The sequence below is a fragment of the Egretta garzetta genome, unplaced genomic scaffold, assembly GCF_000687185.1.
Source record: "Egretta garzetta isolate BGI_Z169 unplaced genomic scaffold, ASM68718v1 scaffold169, whole genome shotgun sequence".
NCBI classification, from domain to species: domain Eukaryota; kingdom Metazoa; phylum Chordata; class Aves; order Pelecaniformes; family Ardeidae; genus Egretta; species Egretta garzetta.
This window is the reverse complement of record NW_009260798.1, coordinates 1,590,892-1,614,684: the sequence shown is the minus strand read 5'-3', so window position 1 is coordinate 1,614,684 and position 23,793 is coordinate 1,590,892. Positions and strand designations below refer to the sequence as shown.

The following is a 23,793-nucleotide window of genomic DNA, read 5'->3' as shown; positions in this document are numbered from 1 at the left end:
TGTAAATGGATGCGGCACTCTTTCCAGGCTCTGCCTGGAAGACTTGTGCAGGAAGATAGGCCTTTTCTTGCTGAAAGTGTATCCATCCTGCCATTTTGATTTCTCCTAGGAATTTCTGGGGTCAAACCTCTCAGCTGAGACAATTTTACATCCAAGGCATTTCACACCTCATTGTTGCACAACCATAGCATTTTCATTTAATTTGCATTTAAATCCTCTCCTGGGTGGAGAGGCATTTTAACAGATAACTCTATCCTTACAGTTACAGTCTTCAGAGTTGAAAGACTGTGTCTTTAGCGTTTGCAGAAGTCACCTGTGGAAGGACTCAAGTGTCAGTGGACTTAGTAGTCCCGTACTTGTAAGCAGAGCTGCTGTGGGATGCAGATGTTTCCTACCTAGCCTCTCCCCTTCAAGCTGGTTGAACGTTTTGAAGCAACGCAGTTAATGGTGGACTGCGATCGGTGAGGAATTTGTATACCCTGTGGTGACTCCATGTGGAGAAATAAACTTCTTGCTATTGTTGATCCACTTACAGAACAGTAGTCAAACTTCAGTGAGAACTTTAAACGGCACCAGATGACCAGAAGATAGATGCATGTATTCTGCATATCACTGGTAGCCAGAATTACCTGGAGCCTTTCGTTTTCTGTTTTACCATACTTCTGACTCGCAGAACATCATCTGAATTTATGGTCTGAGGCTGAGGAAGTTTGGATGGCAGTAATCATCAGTACCAGACAAAGGTGAAATTCTTCAAGTAACAGGAAGATTACTGTGCTTGCTGTGTTTGAGCCTGAAGTAAATTGTATCTTAATTTCAGAATATTTTCCTTTGTATTGGTACTGTCTCAGAATTAATGTGCTGTTATGCCTAGATGGGAAAGAATATTTATATTCTTTTCCTGATTAGTTCCTCGTATAGGGGAAAAAGTACAATATATTTGTAGTGGTTCCTTAAAGAGGAAGAGTAATAAAACTCTGACCACATTCTATGTGAAATATTATACTATAAAATCAATGAGTCAGTGTGGTTTCAGTCTGCTATTTTCAGTACGAACGGTATTCAGTTAGCCATTTTTAGCAAAGAAAACACCAAATTACAAAGTGCGTGAAAGTATCGTCATGCAAGTTGTACTTTTAGGAACCTGTTTTCTGGCAGAAATGTCTTGAACTTAAACCATGGCAAAAATTCTCTTAGTTTTTCTCTTTTAGGTTTTAGTTTATATTTGCTGTTGTGTGTGTAATGCTTCGAGTAAGTTTATACAGCTGAAAAGTAGTACTGTATGTTGTTTGTGCGTCAAAATAATTAAATTAATTCTTCAAAATGTAGAGAGCAGAAATAGTTTTTAATCTTTTGAATTTTGTATTTACTGATAAAAAAGTGAAAGTTGAGGTGGGTCTCATGATCACAGCAGAAGGCTTAGCTAAGTAATTATGGTTGAACATTTTTCTTCATTAAATACCTATCCAGAGAAAAGAAAGGTCTGAATACTACTACTTGTGCTGCATTCTGGTAATATTTGCAGTGCACAAGTACCCACAGGTACCTTTCCCTGAAGGTATTTTTGTAAAGGACAAGGGAAAACAGGAGCCTATGACCTATTTGCTTGTTGTTGTGGTGTTGGTGGTGGATTTTTGTTTTGCTTTCAAAAAAAAAAAAGTCTTCATGATCCAAATCCAAAGGATCCCTTTGAAAAAAACATTCAAATGTCAAACAGCTGTGGTCACTCAGGCTATTTCTAATACTGGTTTTGTTAACCCATTATACTGATGACGTAGGCCTCTGGAAACATGGAGGCTTGATTCAAGAGAATGATGAATTATTTGCCACCTGAGTCTTAACTATTTCTAAATTAACTGTAGTGTTCTGCTGTGAAAGAAACGTGTTTTTGTGTGGAGATTGCTCTTGAAATTTGTGATCATGAAATGCAAACCCGTGGCATTCTAAGACGAGAGCTTTCAAATTCTGACTTTTATGTCTGGACCCGTGAAAATTAGAGGCTTCAATTTTACTTTTAAACCTGCTTCCCTCAAATTCTATGCAGTATCTCGATTATCATGTTTTTACTTAATCCGAAACTGTAAATATTATGACACTTGTTTAGAAAAAATGGTAAGATTTAGCAATGCAAATGTTAATTACAGCAGAATTTCAGCTAAGGTACTATTCCCTGTTGCAGAGGTTCCTCAAGTTGAAGTGAGTTTTATTGATTTACAGCTCAGACTTAAAGTTGTGTAAGGTTTGCATAAAATGTTAAGAAGTTTGGTTTTGAGACAAGGCAAGTAGAGCAAACTGTTAGGCAAGCCTATAAAAGATGTGGCCTATGAGTCAGATTTGACCTTCAGGGCAAGTTTTTGCCCCTGAGAGACAGTACAAGCGTTTTGCCCATGCCTCAGTGGAGCAGGAGCAAGGCTGACTTCAAGTCTGGGTAGCTACGAAATACATCTTTCTTCAAAAATAAAACCTCTCAGCCAGTTAGAAAGTGTGTGCCTTTTCCCACCTCCCTTCAGTAGATGAATATACTAACTGCATTCTGTAAGTTGCAAGTCAAGTTGAAATAAAATACACATTTTAACAGAAGAGCAATGAAAGGTTCCTACGCTGACCAAAATTGTCCATAAGAGCAGTGCCAAACCAGAGAGAACATCTTTTAGGTCTGTACAATTCAGAAATACAGGAGATTAGTGAACAATGCTTGAATTTCAAAATGAAGGAAACATTAAGTTTTGGTGAGAAGATTTGGGATCAGCCTGCCTGGAAAGGTTTATCTGAGTTATCAAACTGAGTTTTTCATAAAAGTGATATAAAAAAAAAAAATTTGGATGATGACTCAGGATATGGAGCTAACTTTGTGTAATGCACATGTAATTTTATGAAATTTTATTAAACCAGCTCATTTAACAATTTAGTATTTCCTAGCTATTTGCTTTGTAACTATGACCTTATGAAGTATTTTGCTACCTCAATATATATTCTTTTTACTGTGTGCTGACTTTCTAGTGATAATAGTCACTATCATATTTCTAATGTAAAATCAATATTGAGAAATATTTTTATATGGGAATAGATCTTTCAGCAGACTATACACTAATTATAAAGTATCTAGCAGTGTACGTTCATGCGTCTGAAGTAGTTATAAAGACTTTTCTTTAAGGATGAAACTTCTTTCTTAAAGATGTTTTGTACCAGTTTTCATCACAGCCATTCTGTAAACTGTTTTGTGCTGGGTCAAGACTTGGAAGCTTGAAACTAGCATGAGTTTTATATTTACAATAAGTAAGGCAGTGCTTAGCTTTTAAAAGATATAGAAGGGAAAAAAACAACATATAACACCATTTTAAAGGAGGAATTCTAATAAAAGTTACATTTTTTTCTTCTCCCTTGCTCTTCTTTTTCCTTTCCTCTGACTGATACTTCGTCTACTTCTCTGTCCACTTGATTTTTCTTATTCCCATCCGTAGGGTGGCGTTACGCCTGAGGAATCATTTCCCTGCAGTTTAATCGATAAACTCAATCTTACTTTTAAATAAATCACCGTTTAGTTCAACTCTTCATATATTACAGAGCATCTGCTTCTCTAGCTCTGCGAGAAGAACAGCCTAATGGAGAGACCTCATTTACTGTGCTGTGCCGCCTCCTTGAACCACAGAAATAACCTGGCAAAAGCTTTCTTTCGCTAACCTGTCTGCATCCACAACAGCTGGGATAGCTGGAGTAGGGCAAGAAGTTTAGCCCTCATTATCAATATTTTGTTGGGTATTTGTGGAACAGGTCCTTATAGAAAAGAAGACTTGTTTGATTAGCACAGGGAAGGTTGCTGTAGAATGATGCACTTTGATCTCAAAAGTTAAACTTAGAGTTGGAAATCCATTTCACAGTGACTGTAATGGAATGGCATTTCATTATTTTTTAAAATAATCCTTTAGGAATGATGGTAGTTTTGGAAGAAAGTAAAAGATATGGATTGGTGATACAGTAGAAAGTGGCTATGGTGGTGGAGTCAAATTTGGAGGAGTGCTGAAGGTTTGTTCCCATTCTTAATAAACTGTCCTGTGTCCTCTCTCCTATCTTTATTTTATAAAGTAAAAAGAGAGAGAAAAGACTGACCCATCCCTATCATAGTTATTGTCTTTGAGCCATTTTTCTCTTTTCTGTTTGCATAATTTTCTTGAGTACCCCCTTACCCTCTTTTTGTCGTTTGTTTGAACAGTCCTTTTCCCTGTTTCCCCACTTCTTTCTCCATTACAGTTACGTATCTCTAAGCAGTGACAGGAAGGTTGTGCTTAGAGAGTGACTGGAAATGTTTTTAAAGGGCTTCAGTACAAAGACCTGTTCACTTCAGCTTCAGTGCGTTAACATCAACATTTAAGTTATTTTGTAAGTAGCCTGGTCTTAGTTTGTGGCTACTGACAAAAGCTGAAAGTTAAAGACTCAAAACTGAGAATGCCAATAGAAAGGATATATTTAAAAATTAAGTAATTGATGTTTTTTGAGTAGTTTGATTCGGCAGTACCCCACAGTACAGAAACAAGGAATTTTCTCTAAATTAACATAACGCTAATTAGATATAAGGTGGCAAGGAAATGTTCCCATTGTGAGTTGTTAATTCCAGCGGCCTAAGAAAATGATACAGCACGATAAAAAGTACCTGGTTATGTAAAAGGAACAGTAAAGAAAAGGGTGCTGGAATTAATTCCAAGTAGCAGGGCTATGGGAGCAGTACAAATAAAATGGCAGATGGCATGAATCTTTAGTAGAGTGGGTAAGGATGTTTCAGTTCTGTCCCTTTGGCAGTTGTTTGAATGGTTTCCTAAGAGCTTTGCTGTCTGGGGCCAAGAAATGCAAGAAGGGAGGCTGAGATGTTTCCCAAGCATGGAACAGCTGCGCAGCACAAAGGGATGGAGGCAGCAGTTTGGCTCACCCATCGCCAGCCTGGTTGAGCTGCTGTTGCTGATGATGACGGGGACGTTTTGTGGGGCTGAAGGCTCGTGTAAGCAGTGGAGGAAGGTTGTTTGCGTGTGATGTAGCTGCTGTCTTTGCTATGAGACAAGGGTTGCCGCTGTACTTCGGGTCTTTTGGGGTAGGAGGAGGCTTCTGCCTCAGCTGTGACTTTTTAAAGCTCATGAATTGTAAAAGGACCAAAAAAAAGGACTTAGCTGTAAATTCTAATGCTTTCACTTAAAGTGCTGTTTCTTTCTTGTGAAATCCTTCAGTTTATTTGCAAAACCTTGTAACAATGTGGTGTAAAAATGGATGCTTTTCAGTTATGTGAATGAAGTTGGCATAGCACAGATTTCACTGGTGTAGCTGCGCTCCATTTAAAAAAAAAAGTATTTGGGATTAGTGTGCGGAAGGATTTTCTTTTTCCCCTGAAATAAAGGGAAGTATGTCTTCTAAATAAGACAAAACAAAAGGTTTTCAGAAAAAAGGATCCTTGTTGCAAGAAGCACTGATTTCATAGCATGAGCCTTGTTCAAATTTAAATGCTACTTAGAAATATTTTTAAACAATAGGTGAACAAAATAAAAAAAAAAAACCTTCAGTGGGGCAAATTACGTAGTTTTAGAAATAGAAAGAAATATTTTTTATATTTTTAATAGAGAATGAAAATGATTCCATCTGTAATGTTGAAAGCTTTTAAACATGTTGAAATAGGAACACTCCCTTTCTGTATGTTCGAGATAAAAGCCAGTATTCTGCTGCTATTCAGTCAGTTCTGCAGTATAAGGACTTGCAGGTGCTACTGGGCTCTGCTATATTGAAATAGTTTGAGCATAATAATTCCATAGGGATTTGTATCTCATTTCATGAACAGAGTGGACAATCAGAATTTTAGCTCAGTTGTGGGATGAAAGAAAAAAGTTGTACAGGTAATTTCATCCCGTTAAGACAAATTACCTGTTTCTTCCAATAATCTGGTACTTTCTCCTTTGTGTTAATGTGTTTGTTTCTCCGAATTTTTGTGCTTGTAGCTGTTGGTCACTGGTGTGACACTGTATTTTTCTAGCGGGACAGATTTATAACTGTGTGGCTCAGATATCAGTGGTTTCTTGTGAATTGTTTGAGCAGCTTACGCTTTGCTTCCTTTCAGGAAACCAAGTGCATCTTTTTTCCAGGAAGTTTGGTCTTCACCAGGCACGGCCAGCCATCTGATTTTTGCACTGCTCTCAGGGATGTGTGCATGAGCAGCAGGCAAAAACTCATTTAGCCTATTTTGTTTTACTATATTGAATTCATATAGTGGAGGTCATGTATGAAAGCTTGGCCAGGATGGGTGGGTTTGTCCATCTGAGTCAGAAAGAGGACTTCCTAGATCATTCTGGTAGAATGCAGTAAATATGAAGTAAAAAAACATTTTCCTTTGTGCTAAGTATTGGTGACAGTGATTATGCTATGATTAAGACATTCAGCTTTCAACTGAACACACTGCCTTTCCCTTCAGCATCTGAAACTACTGTTTCAGTGTAAAATAAAGTTAAATTTCCAGTGGGCTGGAGGGGAGGGAAAGGGGCAGTGAGCTCTGATGCAGAGATGCCGCCTTTACTCCATGGCTGCTTGCAGTTTTGAGTCTGGTTCAGGGTGTGAGGGGGAAGGAAAAAGGGAATTTAGGCTTTCCAAGGACTCTTATCAGAGGACCTTTCAAGGTATATTCTCAAGAATCTCATTTGTACAGCTTGCACAAAAACATTTTGGGTGAGGTTTGCCCTATCTCTTTGAGGCACACCAAAACAATTGGTTAAAAAAAATAGAGCTCTCTCATTTCTGGGTCATCCTGGTGCCAAGCTGGCATGTTAGTGGCATGAAGCAGCCTAAAAGCCAGCTTTGGTTACGGCAGCTCTGCCTGGACTTCCTGTGTGTAACCCAAAATCCTTTGGTGCCCTGGGGTCCCTGGAGTGCTTTGGGACGGGGAGGCCCCACTCATCCTGCCTGCTGGCATGGTGGCTGGGTGGGATCGCTGACAGGGGCCCTCTGCCCGTCTCCTCCACCCTGCCTGCCCTGAGGGAATTCCTCTAGCCCAAGGGCAGCCTTAGCAGAGACTAACCCTTGCTAGTGTGTTTAATGTTGTCCACACAGATACATACTGCTTCTCTTTCTTCTCACACTTTGTTTCTTTCAAGATAGGGAAATAGATGGATACTTGCTGCGCTCCCTATTACGTTTCCACTTCTTTTTTCCCCACTGACAGTCACCCTGTTAATCATCCAGTCTGTGATAAGGACATGCTAGGTCATGAGGAGTACTGTTTGTGCACCTCAAGGCCTCTCCCTGCTTTCTGAGACAGAATTGCTTTTTTCCATCATGCCGCTGTTGCTGAATATGGCTGATTTTTGGCCTGGGCTCCAGGAGCCTCTTCTGACCTTGAGCAGAAGGGGAACTGTTGCTTCAACTCTAGATCACTGTGCAAGATATGTTTATCTCTATTTTATTCCATTGCTTATCAACTAGTGATCTGTCATTTAATTCTTCTCTTACTTGTAAAATTTATAGCAAATACTTCAGCTCTAGTTGTATTTGTGAATTTTTTTGTTTCTTCCCTACTCTTATCTGCCCTCACAGACTGAAGTGGCTCAGCTCACTCTGTATTTTTTCCCTTTCTGTCTCCTTCCCCTCCAGTGCTGTTGTCTTCTGGGTGGTTGCTATCTGCTCTTTTTTCTTTTGATGTTTTTGCTCTACTGTTGTTTTAATAATGTAAAATCCCGAGTTTTAGCCTGTTCCTCATGGTTACTGCCCATTTGCTTCTCCTGTTCTGTTTTCCTTGCAGCTGTGCTTTCTCTTTCTTCCTTTGGTTTTCTGGTACTTGGCATCAGCTGATGCCAAACTTAGCATCAGCTCTAGGTTGCTAGAAAGAATAGTGGAGAGAAATGAAGTGCAGCAAAGGTGTCAGAAACTGAGGTACCAATGTATGCGTTACTATTTTTGTGCTGATATTCTGTGTGTTCTCCCACTACCTTTTTACATTACCCTCTCTTTTGTTGCTGTCCTCTTTTTACTCCTATTTTTTCTTTCTGCATCTTGTTCGTTTTGTTAATAGTAGCATTGGGACTTAGAATTATAGAGATGACAAAGGACAGAGCACTAAGAGCTGGGGGTCAGATTCACACTTGAGGTGAAGCACTTTTTGGAGACTTCTGAAATTCTCCCTTATATGAGTAGAGGACTAGAAATCATGCGAGTGGTGAGCATTAAGGGAATTGCTCATTGCAAACATTTGCCTTCATATTCTTTTTAAAACCAAGTACAGCCAGTTTTTGCGTATATTTGTATGAGTTTAACTAAACACTGTAATTTTATCACCTGAAAACTCAGTATATACAGTCAGTGGAGAATAAACCTAACCTCTGAGTATTTTCTCCCTCAAAAGCAAATGGCTAGGGCTAGGCTGCGAGGCTGTTTGCCTCACCACCCCATGGCTGGTTTTTTTTCCGCAGTGAAACATTGTCTAGTTTTTAAGTGGGTTTTGGAATTTTGAGGAAGGGAGCAGGAGGTGGTGGAGCCAAGGGGACCTGTTTGTGCACTTGCCGAGGTTACGGCTGTTAATGACGTTGAGGTTATCTCTCCTGTCTGGTGCATCCTGCTGTGCCGCTTATGAGGCAATACCCAGCAAGCGATATCCTGTTGTTTGTAGCTTCTCTTTGATGCTTATTATTTGATTTGGGAACAAGTAACACAATGGTGAGGGGCATCAGAACTGTTCCAAATATTTGACTTAATGTCTTAAGTTCCGTGGGACACCAGTGTGTCTTTACGCAGTGGTATAACCATATGTTGTAGTAGGTACTAATTGCGTAACTGCTGTAATTGTCATGCCAACAGCTTGGATTACTTTTTTGAGTCTAATGGTTAATTAACCTTCCTTTTAAAATTAAAGCTGCAACAGCAAAGCATTCTGTTCCTCGTTGAGGTGGGATTGTGTTAGGTTGGCGCCCCTTTGTATCCTTTATAGTTTTGGGGATTGTGTTCACGTTTCCTAAATTATTGATTATTTATGTTTCAGAAATAGATCACTTTCAGCACTTTAGAAATTAACAAAAAGCCTAATTCCCCGATTTTTAATTTTTATATTATTCTCATATGCAATTTCTGCAAGCCACGGTGCATTATAAAGAAAGATTTAACAATAACAGCAATAGAAATCAAGTAGATCATTATGCCTCTTAATGAGTTACCTATGTAGAAAATGTAGGAAGAAGTAACTAGGCATTTCACCTTAAATAAAAAAAAACAAACGCACCTTCAGAAGTAATTGATTAACGTGTAAAACACCATGAAATGTTGGAGTGGTGACCTGAGTTAACCTGCCATTGCACATATCTGTGCAACGATTGCCACTGCTGTAAGCAGCTGTAATGCTGTGAAACATAAGAGCAAATAGACTGCAGTTCTTTTCCAGTCCTGTAGCAGAACGTATGAGGAGAAAAATGGATAGATAAATGTTGCAAGTGGAAAGCTTGAAGTAAAATCTCCCACTTTTGAACACAGCTTTATATAGAAATTTATTCCCCAGGTGTTTGAATACCTGTTACCTACAATGTCCTGGTTTGTGTTTGGCTCTTCCCTTTGGATTTTTCATGGCAAGCCAATGCTGCGTGTTCTCAAGAAATGAAAAACTGTGTGTTACAGTAGGAACTATATGTCACTTCATGTAGATGTGGCTTAAATATGATTGCATTATGTGAATCATCTTTATTTCTAATTATATTGTGATCCAGCAAGAATTTTTGAATAATCTTCAAAGTTTATCATAGATGCCAGTATTTTCAGTCTCATGAAAACCATTGCTAACGATTGCAAGATTGGTGTATGATAAAGAAGGAGAATTTACTGATAATTTAATGGTAATTAGAAGACAAAAGGCTATTTGGATTTTGAGATAGTTGTTAAAAGATAGGTAATTAAAAATCCTGAGGATTTACTCAGTTGAGGAATGATTAAAAATTTGCTGTTGCTGTCATTAAAACAATCAGCGGGCTTTTCTTCATTTTGGAAAAAACACGTCGGGAAGGAGGATTTGTAAATAGCGAAATTCACTCCACATTTTCAGTGGGAATGCCTATCAACTCTGTAAACCTCTGGCTACCAGCCCTTTTCAAGCTTCCCTGTGGTAACTGCTTCTTTCTGGGTACGTCAAAGACATCTTTATACAATTCCTGCAGCCCTTCAAACAGCGTGTAAGGTCCTGCAGTGCCTTGCCTTTGGAAGGCACTGCAGGTGTCTTTGCACAGATTTAAGAGTACTCTTGGCACCTTCTTGTGCACTTGTGTCGCCTTCTCAACCCATAAACACACATGCACACATGCGTTTGCCATTCTTGTCAGCCCTTCGCCGACTGAGAACTGACGGGAGAAAATGTCTTTTCCCTTTGTCCCCTGCCAGCCCCATTTCTGTTATACCTGGTGTTCCCTGGATGTGTTCTCAGACGTATTTTAACAAAGTGTTCTCAGTGTGGGTCCTGTAAAACTCGTACCAGCAATTTTACTACAGTATTTTCATTACAAAGGACATCCTGTTTCATCATAATATATTGTATTCATTTTGAAGATGTCCTCGTGTCTAACAAGAAGCAATTCTAAAAAGGTGGTTGATGCTGTTAGTTGGTACTTTGTTTTCCTTGTAAAGTCAGCATGGTATAAAAAATTCAGTGTAAAAAATTGATTTTAAAAGATAGATTGTACCTTGATGGTACCTTGTTATTTAGTTAATGTATGCCTTCTGTGATATGGAAGCTGCAGTATATGCTATTTATGTCCTAGAAAATATTCAAAAATAATTGCTGACAAAAGCCTCTTCACAGGTTGACTCAGACGTACATCTTGTAATCTGAATGTTAATATTCTGGATAGCTAGGCAGAGAAAACTATTGATGTAGTTTGAAGATCCGTGTAGAGACTAGTCAGGATTTTAGTTAGAAAAGCGGGGAGGGAGAGAGATGGAGACATTTGAGTTCTCCCGGCTTCACAGAAATTTTATGCTTACTGAGCGTATGAATGCATACAATTTGTAATATTTTTGAAAAGGTAAGTTTTTTGCTAGTCAGTTGGAAATGTTGCCTTTTATATCTCAGGAATTTATGTCTTTTCCAGAAGCAATTTGGAATCACCTTAATTTTACTCCAGAATCCAGGCAGCCCCTGGTTTTACCGTGCGATCCGTGACTATCTGTCATATGCTTTATTTTTCCCCTCAAGCTTAGGTCTGTGTTACAAAGAAGTACTGACAAAAACCAGAGGCCTGATTCTTACCTCCCTCGCACGTGGTCTCTTCCGTGTGATCCGTGCAGGGGAGCAGGAACAGCTACCACTGAGATCAAACAATTTCCCCAGCTCAAATTAGCATGTGGATCTTGGCTTTCAACGCTAATGGACCCAAGCAGGACCTCTGTTATTTCCTAAAAGAGCTCATCCTCTTTTTGTAGTTGCAACTGTTTTGGGAGGCAGACAAGCGCGGAGGATATTTGGAAATGAAGTGATACTTTATATTTTCTCAAGATTTGAAAATCCCAAAGGTTGTGGTTTTTTATACCCAGGAGTCCTGCATTTTTATTCCTCCCTACTCCACCTGCAAAAATATTGCTTCTGTGGTCTGATCTGATGTCATAAACTATTGTGTCATAAACGACGAAAACCAGCGTTCTTACCTCTCCGGGTATGCTGCCAGATGACCCAGGCTGGAAACTGGAAAGTATTTTTTCCATCGGTGGCATTGGCCAGCCTAGCAAACTCCACGGGCATCTGTATCGGCTGCCTTGGAATTGCTTTTGATGTGATTAGGCTACTAATTAGCTGTCTCAATTCTTCTCTGCCTCCTGATGTTTTCTTTTGATTCACTTTGACTCTGAGGAGTCTGTCTTCCTGTATGTTTGGTTTTGTGTTTTGTCTAAAATCCCTAATGATAGCTTAGACTGTCCTCTTTTGGTTGAGAGTTTCCCTGTGTTGACATACATTTTTCTGTTAAATGCATGCATCAGGATTTTTCTCCTAAGAACAGCTGTTATTTTGCAAGGTGTAAACAATGTATTGGCAGGGTGCATATATTCATTTAAACTGCGCGAGGGATTTTACAGTCTGAATGCGAACGTGCATAGTAACTTCAAAACCACAGTAAATGTTTAGTACTTGAATATTTATTCACCAGATAGTAACCTCGCAATTAAATTATTATGTAAAGTCACTTAAATAACAGCTGTATGTATTGTATGAAGGCCCACTTTGCAAGGAAACCAATGACAAGGAAGCAGTGAAACACGCTAATAGATTATATGCTATAGCAATATATTGCCTTTTTATAGCTTTTCCACAGGCAGCAGATTCATGTATAGTTATTACTACCTACATTATCTGCTAGTTTTCTATCAAAAAAGATTCAGTCTATTGAATCATTAATCCAATATTTATCATTCTTATTGAAAATCCGCTAGTGTTAGCACTGTATAAAATATTGACTTAAATCTACTGGTTTTGCTAAAGATTAAAAACATATTAACCTAAAAAGCACAGTAGTTCTTAGGACATTTGAAACTATTCATTGTGGATGTTTGAAATGACAATATTTCTATGTTGCATGAGGAATGATTTTTTTTTTTTTTTAAATCTTTAACATATACTAAGTGACCAGTGCCATCCTGATTTGAAGATGCTGAATGTTCATCCAACTCATAGTTGAAATTTTGATGCGTATTGCATTAGTTACTGAATATCAAGAATAAAATTTTTGCTCATACATAGAGTGTAAAATGGGATCTTTTGTAGCAGCACACGGCCTGTTTAGAATGATATAACAGGCGCTGAATGTTCACATATCAAACAAAATGCCATCTTTCTGTAGAAAAGAGGTGTCAAAAAGTTTCTTTGTACCTTTAACGCATGTGATTATGTAGTACAAAATGCAGAGTTTGTAAAATTTCTTGAATATACAGGCAAAAAATGAATAATTCAAAACAACTCATAAGTTCTACATTCTATTGTATCTTTTATAACGCAGGCAGAAGATAGCATTGTGTTCCCAGTAGAGCTGAATTTGCACAAGTTACACCTCTGAAAATGCCAGATGGTCTATGGTCTACTTTTGAGAGCTGTCACATATGTAAAGATTTGAAAAAAGAAAGACAGCTGAATGAGAGCAGTGGATCATTAAAGAGAGAGTGAGAGTCCCTGGGTATCACTGTGTTTTAAGAAGCATTGTGTCGTTCCCCATATTACACCTTTTTTTTTTAAGATATACACAACCTTTAAAAAATAAGGTAAAAATATTTCTGTTTTAAACCGAGTGGTTGTGGCTTAATCTTGGAACTGTCAATTGCTTTTGTTCTTTATGCTAGAATGCGGTCATATGGCTCCTAATTGGTTTCAAGTGTGTTTTAACCATAAGATTCAAGTCTCCCTAGTGCAAAATTATCAATAAAGTTAAAATAAATTTAAATTGAGATAACTAATCCATTTGGGGTTTTATTCCATTTTGATTTGACCTGCGTATCACATGTGAATACTGTAAAGCCAGTCAGCTAAAAAGTTGTATGTTAATGCTAGAAGACTGAAGTAAGAGTACTTTGGGAACAGGATTATTAAAAACAAACCAAAACAACCTATCCCCTCCCCCCCCAAACAACCTTAACAAAAATAATAATAAAAGCAAACACAAATGACTATTTAGATTCCCCAAGACTTCCCATTCACGCACAGTTTGACAGAAACACACCTAATTTTGAAGATGAAATTTTGGATAATTTGCCAGGTTACTGTATTATATACCACAGCACCAAAAATATGCAAACAACTGTAAGCTGCCACCACCAATTTAGCTGGCTTGGAAAAGGTCATAACTGTCAGTTTTACAAACTTGCGTGTCCAGACATACAGAATTTTTAGTATAGTCCGTTGCTTTTATTTATTGAGGAAGGTTAAGCTCTCCCCAGTATTTCTAGGTTATTGGTGTAACTGGACCACTCCACAGTTGGGAATTGTAGGCAGCGGCACAGTGTGAGGAAACATCGTTACATGGAACGTGAAAAACACTGTTTTTAATAGCACAATTTACATTGGAGAGGGATAATGAAAACAAAGCCTATGGGGAGCTGTGGGTATGAACACTGAACTTCAGAGAGTAAAAATTTTGGTTCCTGTTGTTGCTAAAGATTTTATTTTTTACTGTAGTTAGGTCTACATTGACTGTTTTTAAAATGGAAGGATTTGATTAGTTTTTTAACCAAATTTGTTTTGCACGTATGTTGAAAGATGTCCTACACAAAGGGTTCCTGGTAGTATACTTTTAAAGAATCCTGTTTCAGGTGGGAGAAAACTCCCTAAAAACTTGTTTGGGGGCTTTTATGATAGTCTGGAATGGAATATATGCTACTAATGGAATTCCAGAGTGCAGAAAGTGCCTTGCTTATGCTTCTGTTTGTAGGTTTTGCAAGTGCAAATGCAAAATTGAAAGGAGAAGCCGTTGCTCTATTGCCATTGAAAACTTTTTGGGCAACAGTTGTTCAGGTATCAGATAGCGTTGTGCTCCTGCTCTGTTAGCTTGGAGGCTCATGAGCAGTTACTGCTGGTAATGGAGGGGAATGATCTTTGTCTTCCTTGCGACATCTTTGGGGAGACTAAAGCGTAAATGTTTCCCCCAGCTGTCCCTTTTCTGCAACACAAAATTATCACTTCTGGGAAGTAGGTTCAGTCAGGGTTACTCTGACCTAGATAGATGTGGATAGTCTAGGGGATCTTCTTAAAATCTTACTTGCTATGACTAAAAAAAATCAAATGGCAAAAAAAAAAGGAACGAGTTCGTATTTAAACTATTCTGAAAAGTATCTCTTTTTGCCTGTGAATGTCACCAGGAGTTAAAGATTTAGCTGAAGTTTAATCTGGACAAGTTTATGATAATTGGAGAAAACAATCTGAGAATGGTATCAGTGTCCTTGATAAAAGGGAAGCATTGAGGCTTTGTTAGGCAAATTCAGAACTCAGAGTCTTTTTAGAGACCATATTGATCCACCACTACTGTATCCCAGTAGTATTTGTCCAACAGTTTGGTCACTTGTACCTGAAGTGATCAGTGGAGATGTTCCTTTTAGAGGAAGCTAACTATAATTATATATACAAATTGTTATCCTGGACACAATGTAATCTACATATGAAGATATATTGTGAAATCATCTGGAAATGGATTTGAATAATCTGAAAAGAGAACGAACTGCAGCACTGTGTTTCTCTACTGTTGGCAGTGTCTAAGCTCTCTTCAGCTGAGTATTCAGTAGAATCTGGGCTTTTTCCTTGACACTAGATTTATAAACAGTTGAAGATTGAAAACCTCTTTGTGTCCAAGCATGATACAGTAGTGTTTTGATTAGGAGAGGTGATTAGGCTTATGCTTTTTGGTTATGAAATCTTGTTCTGTTACTATGTGTATAGTTTAATTAGTTTTCGAACAAAGTCTGCAATTTTTTTTCTAAATAAGAATCTTTAATTGGAAACTACTTTTTTTATTACAAAGCTTTACATTAAAAAAAAAAATCCTGCATCTTTTCTTTTCTTTAGATACAGACTTTAAATACATAGACAATGTATTTTCCATGTTATTAAAAATTTGCTCCTTTATGATACCAGAGCTGAACAAAGAATGGTCAAGTTCCGTGCCCGCTCACTAGAATGTACTCTTGGAGTCAACCAGGCCACTGCGGATTCCTGCCTTGGCAGGTTTTGTATTTTTTTCCTTTGACCATTTCAGTTTGTTGCCGTTAAAGCCCTAACTGGCCCATTACATTAAATGTATGCATATACATATAAATGGGCCAACACATTAAAATTGTGATTCTGAATGGAGGAATGGGGGATGGAGGGACGGACAGACACATTGGCTTGCCACAGCTGTGCAGTGTTTGAATGTGTGTTCCTTCTGGTTACTGGATCACCTCCTCCACAAACCCAGGTTTTGATTGGTTTTGTTTTTCCCAGAAATCCACAATCTTTATGAATTTAAGCTGAAACTGTTGCTAGTTACCTGGGTACTCCTATACATCCCTAATATACAGGTCTGTGGTGGCTCCTTGGTGCAGGGCCTCTACCTTGCCACTGAGGTTATTTTCTGAAGACTGGCAGTTGGCCAGCCTGCAGCTTCACTTCTGTTACTTCAGTCTGTATCTTCTGTCCCGTACCTTTTTCTCTCCTTCTGTTGCATTCCCCCCCCCCTCCCTTTCTTCGTTTGGTTCCCTTAGTTTATCTTAGTTTTGCTACTTTTTTTGCCATTCCCGATTTTTTTCTTTCTTCAAATGACTTAGTCTCTCTGTCTAATTCACAGAGCATTGTGAATGTTTCCATGCAGTGATAAAGGGGGAATCTAGGCCTCATACAGACATGAGGCACTTTCTGAATAAAGAGTAATTATTTTTAATCTAGAGATTTTTTTTTTCTTTTTTTGATGGGGGAATGTTAAACTTTTCAGTCTGTTCTTTGATCAATACGAGCAATGAAAGTTGCCTTCCCAGTCTAGCCTAAAGTGTTCACTTATGAATTTACAATTTTAATTAACCCTTTCTTTCTTTCATTTTAAGCACAACCTCAACGTTTGCCTCAGCCGAATACTTCAGCACTGGAAAGGGGTGAGGAAGAAAGTGGCAAAATCCAAAACGGCCACGCAGGTCTGAGTAATGGAAGTGGAATTCACAACGGGGTCAAGCACGCACCTGCAGACAACAGAAAACTTTCGGCTCCTGTTTCAGAAAAAATGCACAGAAAAATTCAGTCCACCTTGTCTGTCAACAGCAACAGCAGCAAGAAGAGTAAAATAAGCTCTGCATTTTCTCAAAAGCCAGGTACTTCACCTGAAGGTAAGCAGAAATTCTTATTAAAAAACCCCAAACTGAATAAAGACTAGCCAAACCCTATTCTCACTAATAATTACACAGTCAACTGAAAATAATTGAAGACCATGACTCATGCTCCAGAAGCAAATAGAAATCATTATGATAAAACACAAGTTACTTCCCCAAAGGAAAATATTAAGTATTTGAAGGAAATTGAAGCAATGGGAGATTTCTTGCTTTCAAACATTTGGCCAACATAGTGTGATAATGTTTTAGTCTCTCTAGTTTGTATCCTAAACTGATAGAAACTGCCGTCAACATTGTCACACATACACCAGAAAAAAATGTGAAAGCATTAGTTCAAAGCTTAGTAAGTGCTTAAATGCAGTAATGGCAGGCTCCATGAGGGTAGAGTTTGCTTTTGAAACTGTTCTGTTAGGGGATATTCTGACTAGCCATGAGGTCTGAACACTAGATAATAAAATTTGGACCTGTGCTTCAGTGTTTGACATGCCTTACGCAATATTTGGGCTGTAAATAATTTGCATGAAAAAGCTTTGCACTCCCTATGCACAGCTTAAACAAACAAAAGTAAATAATTTCCCTTATGTTTTAGCTGTGTGTGTATGTTTTCACTGCTTGCAATTACTCTAATGGTCCCAGAGTTCCCAAGCCTCTCCTCAATCCACTGCCTTCCCATTAGCACTAATATACTCGATGGGCTTTGCTCCTGCCTGTTCCAAGAGGGGTGCAGAGGCTCTATAAATTTTATTGGCTTGAGGCAGGCATAGATGCGACTGGTTGAAAAAAAAAAAGAATTCTGAGGGGTGGGTACAGACACAGATTCTTAGAGAAATGGGAAACGGTACTGTTCAGTGAAATGGGGAGGATTCTCAGCCTAGATGAAAGGAAGAGGGATCAGAAGGACTGCACGTAGTGGCCTGAATGAAGCATACTGATGTCAGTGGAGTGACTTCTCTTGACTTCAACTACTTCAATCAGACCTACTGAGTGAATCTGTGTAGTAATATCATGAACAGCTTCACTCAGACTGTGCCATGGGATGGTCCTCCTTGCTGTGGTTTATTTTCATATTTATCTTCAAGAACCTACTGTTATTTTTCTGTTGCACTTTCAGTCCTCTAAAATTTCCTTCCAAACTCACAACTTCATACGTGCTATACTCCCCTTATCTCTTTCTCTTATGTGAAATTCAGTTCACCCTCCAGCCCAATACTTTTCTTATATATCAAGAAAATGCAAGTCAGGAGACCTAGATCTGTTCACATGACTGGTACAAAGTGCAGGCCTCTGAATTTAGGAAATTCAACCCCTGAGAAAGAAATTATGGACTTTGAAGGAGACTGTGCTTGCCCTGTTCATGCCCTTATACAATTACTTATGGCAAGCACTTCCTTTTTTCTTCTAAAATTATATGGAATAAATACATTCAGTGGGTTTTTTGTTTGTTTTTAATAACCTTGGCAATGATTATGTCAAATTACTCAATGATTGAGAAAATTAGTAAGATACCTTCAGATACAGCTGTAAATTCTAATGTCCGATTTTAATATCCAACGCATGATTATGTTAGTTGCCTGAAACTGCTGATATAGAATTTTTACATACAGCTAGAAATGTTGATATTTTTAAGGGTATGTCTGAGTAGAATATAGATAATTACATTGTGTTGTTACAACTTACATACTTTCAAGGTACAGAACTACAAGGTAATCCTTACTGTCATATGTAGTTTCTTGAGTCACCTAATAGCTAAAATTAAATATATTCAGCATTATACATCTAACCTTGTAATGTTCTCATTTTGAATGTGGGAACTTGGATATATGCACTGAATAGCTTGACCCATGCTGCTGCTATCTGCTGCTCTAAGTTTTCTGTTAACCAAGCTGAGTGAAGCACAAGTTTTATTGTGCAATGATTAAAGCATATCTAGAGTATTTGTGTCTACACATCTGCATGCACACATGTACAAGCCTTCTGACAATTTCTCCAGCTTTTCAGTAATTTATCCTGTAGGGCTGCATGGGGGAACTATAAGCTATAAGTAATATTCTAATCAAGCTGTTACCTTGCAGACGGTATCAATATATACATAATTTGTTTTATCATCTATCAGTTTTTTGATAAGATGCATAATCAAAGACTCTGGCAATGGTCAGTTGGAATATCTGAAATAACACAAAGAAGAGATCAGTATTTAAGGAAAAATGATTTATCCATAAATTAAAAATAATTGTGTTCATGAATTTAAGAAATGTTAAACCCTTATGACTACTTCTGGAAGGCTACACTTTAAAAACTTGGTATAATTAACCAGCTTATTTGTTCAAAGGAGTTTAATTGCATTTAAACTAGCAATATATAACTTGATGACTACATCTAGCTATACAAAACCAGAAGAGTGCACTCGTAAGTCCTGTAACTAAGGATTAATTTGAACCTAGCTTCTACAGATTTTTTGTATTATGAATCATACTTTTGTGGGCAAAGAGGTATTTTTGTGAGCAGTTCTCTCTTCTGATCCAATGACATTTCTGTAGAAACTATTGAAAAAGTTTAAAGGAAGATGGAAAAGATAGGAAACTGTTGGAAATTATTTGCAGTGTTGCTTAACTACTTGGCTTTGCTTTAACTTGTACCATGTTAACCTCATAAGCCATTGGTTACTGCTGAAGAGCTGCTGGGTTTGAGATCATTTGAAGGTGTGTGTTTGTGTTTATGCACATCTATACAGCATAGCAGTATAACTTGTGTGTGGTTTCCTATATAATCTTGTGCAGAAGGAGACAAATTAGATTAATTTTTGGACTGTGAGTATTGAATAATCAGTCACCCAAATTAACTCAGCTATTTCAATTTACTATAGTGTCCAGATAATTCTAGTGGAGAGAAATACAGGTAATCTTGAATGCTTTCAGATACTCCAATTCACTTTAATTTTGCTATTCTTTATGTACAACTTTGTATTTTATCATCTAATTTATAGTGGGTTTTTTTTTTTAAAACCTGAAAGTACATGCCATGTATTTTTACTTCATCTGCCTTGTGTTCCACCTTGTGTGCTCTGTGCTGTTGCCAGTCAGGAGAATAACTGGTTTTGTTAAGTGAAACAGAGTGGCCAGAGAAACAAAACAGAGTATGTCCTCAGAAGGAAGAAAAGTGAAAATTCTGGTCATCAAGCTGAGTTTAGACTATAGAAAAGAGAAAACGTTTTTCACTTTGTCTTATTCTCTCCCAAAAGCTGCATTCTTCTTATTTCTATTTAAAAGATGAGACGTGATTATTTCTGGAGCACCACACCTATCTGTAATGCAAACTAAGTCCAGGTCTGGACTTATTTTGCTCTAGAACATCTTATCTATTGACAGAACAGAAAACCTGGTAGTGCTTGAAGCAGGGTAGAATTAAGAAACATCCAGGCTTGCCACCCGTGCTGTTCAGGAGTGTATTTGGGCTTATGTTTATTTAAAATGTTAGCAAATGCAGCATGCTGCGTCATGTACTGCAGACTTCAGTAAATGTACCAGAAAGCTGAATGATGTCCAGGGGTATTTACCCAGGATAACGCATCTTCCTATGAAGAAGGTCAGTACTGCTCCTGTTGGTCTTCAAAGTACTACACAGCCCTACTGCAGGCTGTACATTCCCCCCAGTCCCTCACCCCACCAAAATGCCCCTACCATAGTTAACGACTCTTCCATTAATTGTTCCAGCTGCAAACTCCTCTTGCGCTGTAGGTCACATCTTGTGAGCTTTCAGAATTGAAGTTGCATTGGAAGTGCTTAAAATACAACAGACCTTTTGGTAGCGGTAGTATAAAAGCTTTAAAATCTTGTCTTTTTAAATGAGCCTGTAGTGTCTGGAGTCGTGTCAGCATTGCAGAATATGCTGTTTAGAAACATTTTCATATCCAGTGAGGTTTAGGAGGGTGTGTGCACTCACCAGCTCTGCTCTTCCTCTGCATCTATTATTAATCCGTGTTGTCCCTGAAGAAATCTTACTCAGCTCTATAACTTAGACTACAAAAAACCAAAGGAATTATGAAATAGTAGGAGTGTCTCTCTTAAAAAGCAGTTTTTAAGCACTGGTTCAGTTCTAAAGATTTTTCAAAGGGACTGGATAGGTTTCAGTGCATATTGGGAATAAAAGATTTTTTTTTTCATTCAAAGAAATTTTAATATATTAAATTATTTATGTTAGAGGTGTCACGGTTCTTCCAAAACTCTGGTCGGTAGACCACTAACAAAGAGAATTGTCACTCTCTTGCACCTGTAGTGCAGAGAAACACCTTGGAAACCTGACAAAGCCATTGTAAATGAGTGGAAAGAAGGCAGGTGAGCTGCTGTGCTTGGAAGCAGTGGTACCTGTCCAAAGCAGCTTCAGGAGGGGAGGAGGTCTGAAGGAGACAGCAATGAGGCAGCTGAACAGTAAAGCTAGATGTTAGGAAGTGAAGAAAAATGGGTAAGTGAATACATGCATATGTGTATCAGAGTAGTGGAAGGTAAGTGATAATGACGTATGCAGGGTTGGAGGAGGAAAGGGAAGAAGAAACTGGGCAGTGGGAGGGATGGAAGAGGAATTTAACTAAGGGGGTAGAGGGGGAAAAATGAAGTAGGCGCTAATTATTTTGTAAAAAACAAACCAAGTTTTCCTACCAAAACCTTATGAAGTTAAGCATTTTTTTTAATCAAAGCAATTCTTTGGAAAAAGTTAATGATGGAGAGAGGGAATACAGGCTTTAATTCAGTTTTGAAATGGAGCTCTCACTTCTGGTCAAGTTGCTGTGACCTCACAAGTTACAACGTTTGTCAGGGTAGTTCCCACAACTTCAGTAAGTTGTGATAATTTGTGTTTAGGGTGGTACTTCAGCTATTCAAAAGGCTGAGAGCATACACAATTGCTGTATTCATCTGGAAATGGTAGCTTGTTAAAACTGTGTTGAGCAGACCATGAGCCTGCCTCCTGTATGTACAGTGAAATATTCTCTTTATTCCTTCCCAGGCTCTCTAAATCAGAGAGGCATTAGAAGGCATCGTTTTTCCAAGGCTTTTTTCTCAGGCTAGGTCTTAGGAAGTGTAATAAGGCTAGGTGCAGGAGTGAAGAAGATAAAGAAAGGCTGCAGCACGGGGGTGAGGCTCTGGGGAAGGACAGGCAATGCAGGCTTGCTGCCAGATTTAAGTTACCACTGGTGCTGTTCCAGGAGCAAGGCCTGAAGCAACCTTCCTCAACTTTCTGGACTGTGTACCTTGTGCTACTGAGCTTAGATATGCGGTGAACAATCTCACCCAACGTGTGGGGTTTTTTAAAATCCAGTGTTTAAAATTCAACATTTCAGGGTGCATTTGAATGAGACTTTTTTCCCCTTCTTTTTAGTATAATGCAACTTCATCTGTTCTAGATGTTGAATCCAAACATGGGGTTGGTGGGCACTAACGCTACGCTGCTGATTACATTCATTTATTAGAGCATCCCAAGTGATATTGATGGCTTAACTGAAGACAAGGCAAGTCCACCAAACAGCCTTTGTATTAAGCCGGGTCTTAAGAATCGCTAGGTGCTGTAGTGAGTAGTTCTCTTAGCAGGGTAGCAGACCTCTATTTGAAGTAAGAGCATCTTACTTTGGTTTATATAACTTTGTATAAACTGAAAAATAGTTTTCAGTTAACTTTACTTTCCGTTGGGGCATATGATTTTGAATAGGATTTTTTTTTCCCCCCTCTTGAGTGCCGCAAGAGCAGCAATAAGTTTTCATTTATATTCTGTTCTGTCATTGGACTGGTATTACTTACTGAAATTAGGTGTGAGTGTGCTTTATACCATGAATAGCCTAACATTGCAGAAATATCTGCTGGCCATCTCTGTCTCTTTTTTTTTTTTTTTTTTTAAACATACATACACTTCTGAAATCCATCCCATAGCAATAAGTAGCATTTAGGCAGCTACTTACTTAGTATCCTGCAAATCTTTCTACTTGGGCCAAAATTTCCATGGTTATCTTTTACAAATTGGTTCAAAGTGGATTTGTGTCTGAGCACGAAGTGCTAAACAGAGGGGTTTTTTGTTATGCAAGGTTGTGTCAGAACGCCATTGTCAGTCAGGCAGTGGGCAAATAACATCATCATATGATCAAACCTGTTAATTTTAAGAAGGCATTTTGAAGAGTGGTTTGTTTTAAGCATTTTTTTTTGTTTCTTTTTTATAGAAGTCTTGGGAGGTGATTTACATGTTGTGTTATAGGAGTGAGTGGAAAATAGAGCCTGTAACAAAAAAAGGTCTCCCCTCATTATCCATTTTATAAGGTCATGGTCGAGCTAGCACCTAACTAGTATCGGTATGTGCTGTGATGAGCAATGGCAATGAAAGCTTCATATTCTAAGGAAGCACTAAATTGGCACTTAGTTTCTTAGTATATAGTTTCTTAGTGTATGGATCATTTTACTCCTGATGTTGTATCTGTATCAAGAGTTTAGAACACAAGCATTGATGAAATTTTGCATGTGTTTTGCAGTGTAATTTGCCTGTTTGGGCAACATTTTAAGTTTCTTGATCAGTAGAGATGATGGTTTTCTATTTTAAAATGCTGAAAAAATCATATATATTTTGATTTGTAACTGTATTTCCCCCCATCTACCCCACCAGTAGCTGTTACCTAGGGATAACTATACTCCATGCGACAGGTCAGTTTGTTCTTTCTACATTTCTTATTTTTCCCTGAGCATTTTCCCGGGTGCAGTGAGTTTTCTGGAAGGGGATGGGTAGCAGAAACCGTTCACCAACCCCGTACATGAGAGGAAGGGTGGTGTGATGGCGTGCGCGCCGCTGCTCGGTAAGTTTATGCCCCACCTCTGCATAATGCACACCTTTAAGAAACTTGCGCTGGGTGGTTTCTCTTTGCTCGCCGTGCTGCTGTCTCCACCGTCGGCACCGCACGTTCAACCCCGCCGCTGCCGGCTCCCTCCGGCCGGCCGGCGGGGCGCC

General features: G+C 38.4%; 1 protein-coding gene across 2 annotated transcripts in view; it reads left to right on the top strand.

Moving 5' to 3' along the window:
• MDFIC (MyoD family inhibitor domain containing) overlaps nt 1-23,793 on the top strand; it is a 58,277-nt gene that overhangs the window by 27,652 nt on the left and 6,832 nt on the right. For both annotated transcript variants that reach the window (XM_009646807.2, XM_035902197.1), the window contains exon 4: nt 16,540-16,815. In XM_009646807.2, the coding sequence (XP_009645102.1) occupies nt 16,540-16,815 (276 nt within the window). The remainder of the gene's footprint in view (nt 1-16,539; nt 16,816-23,793) is intronic.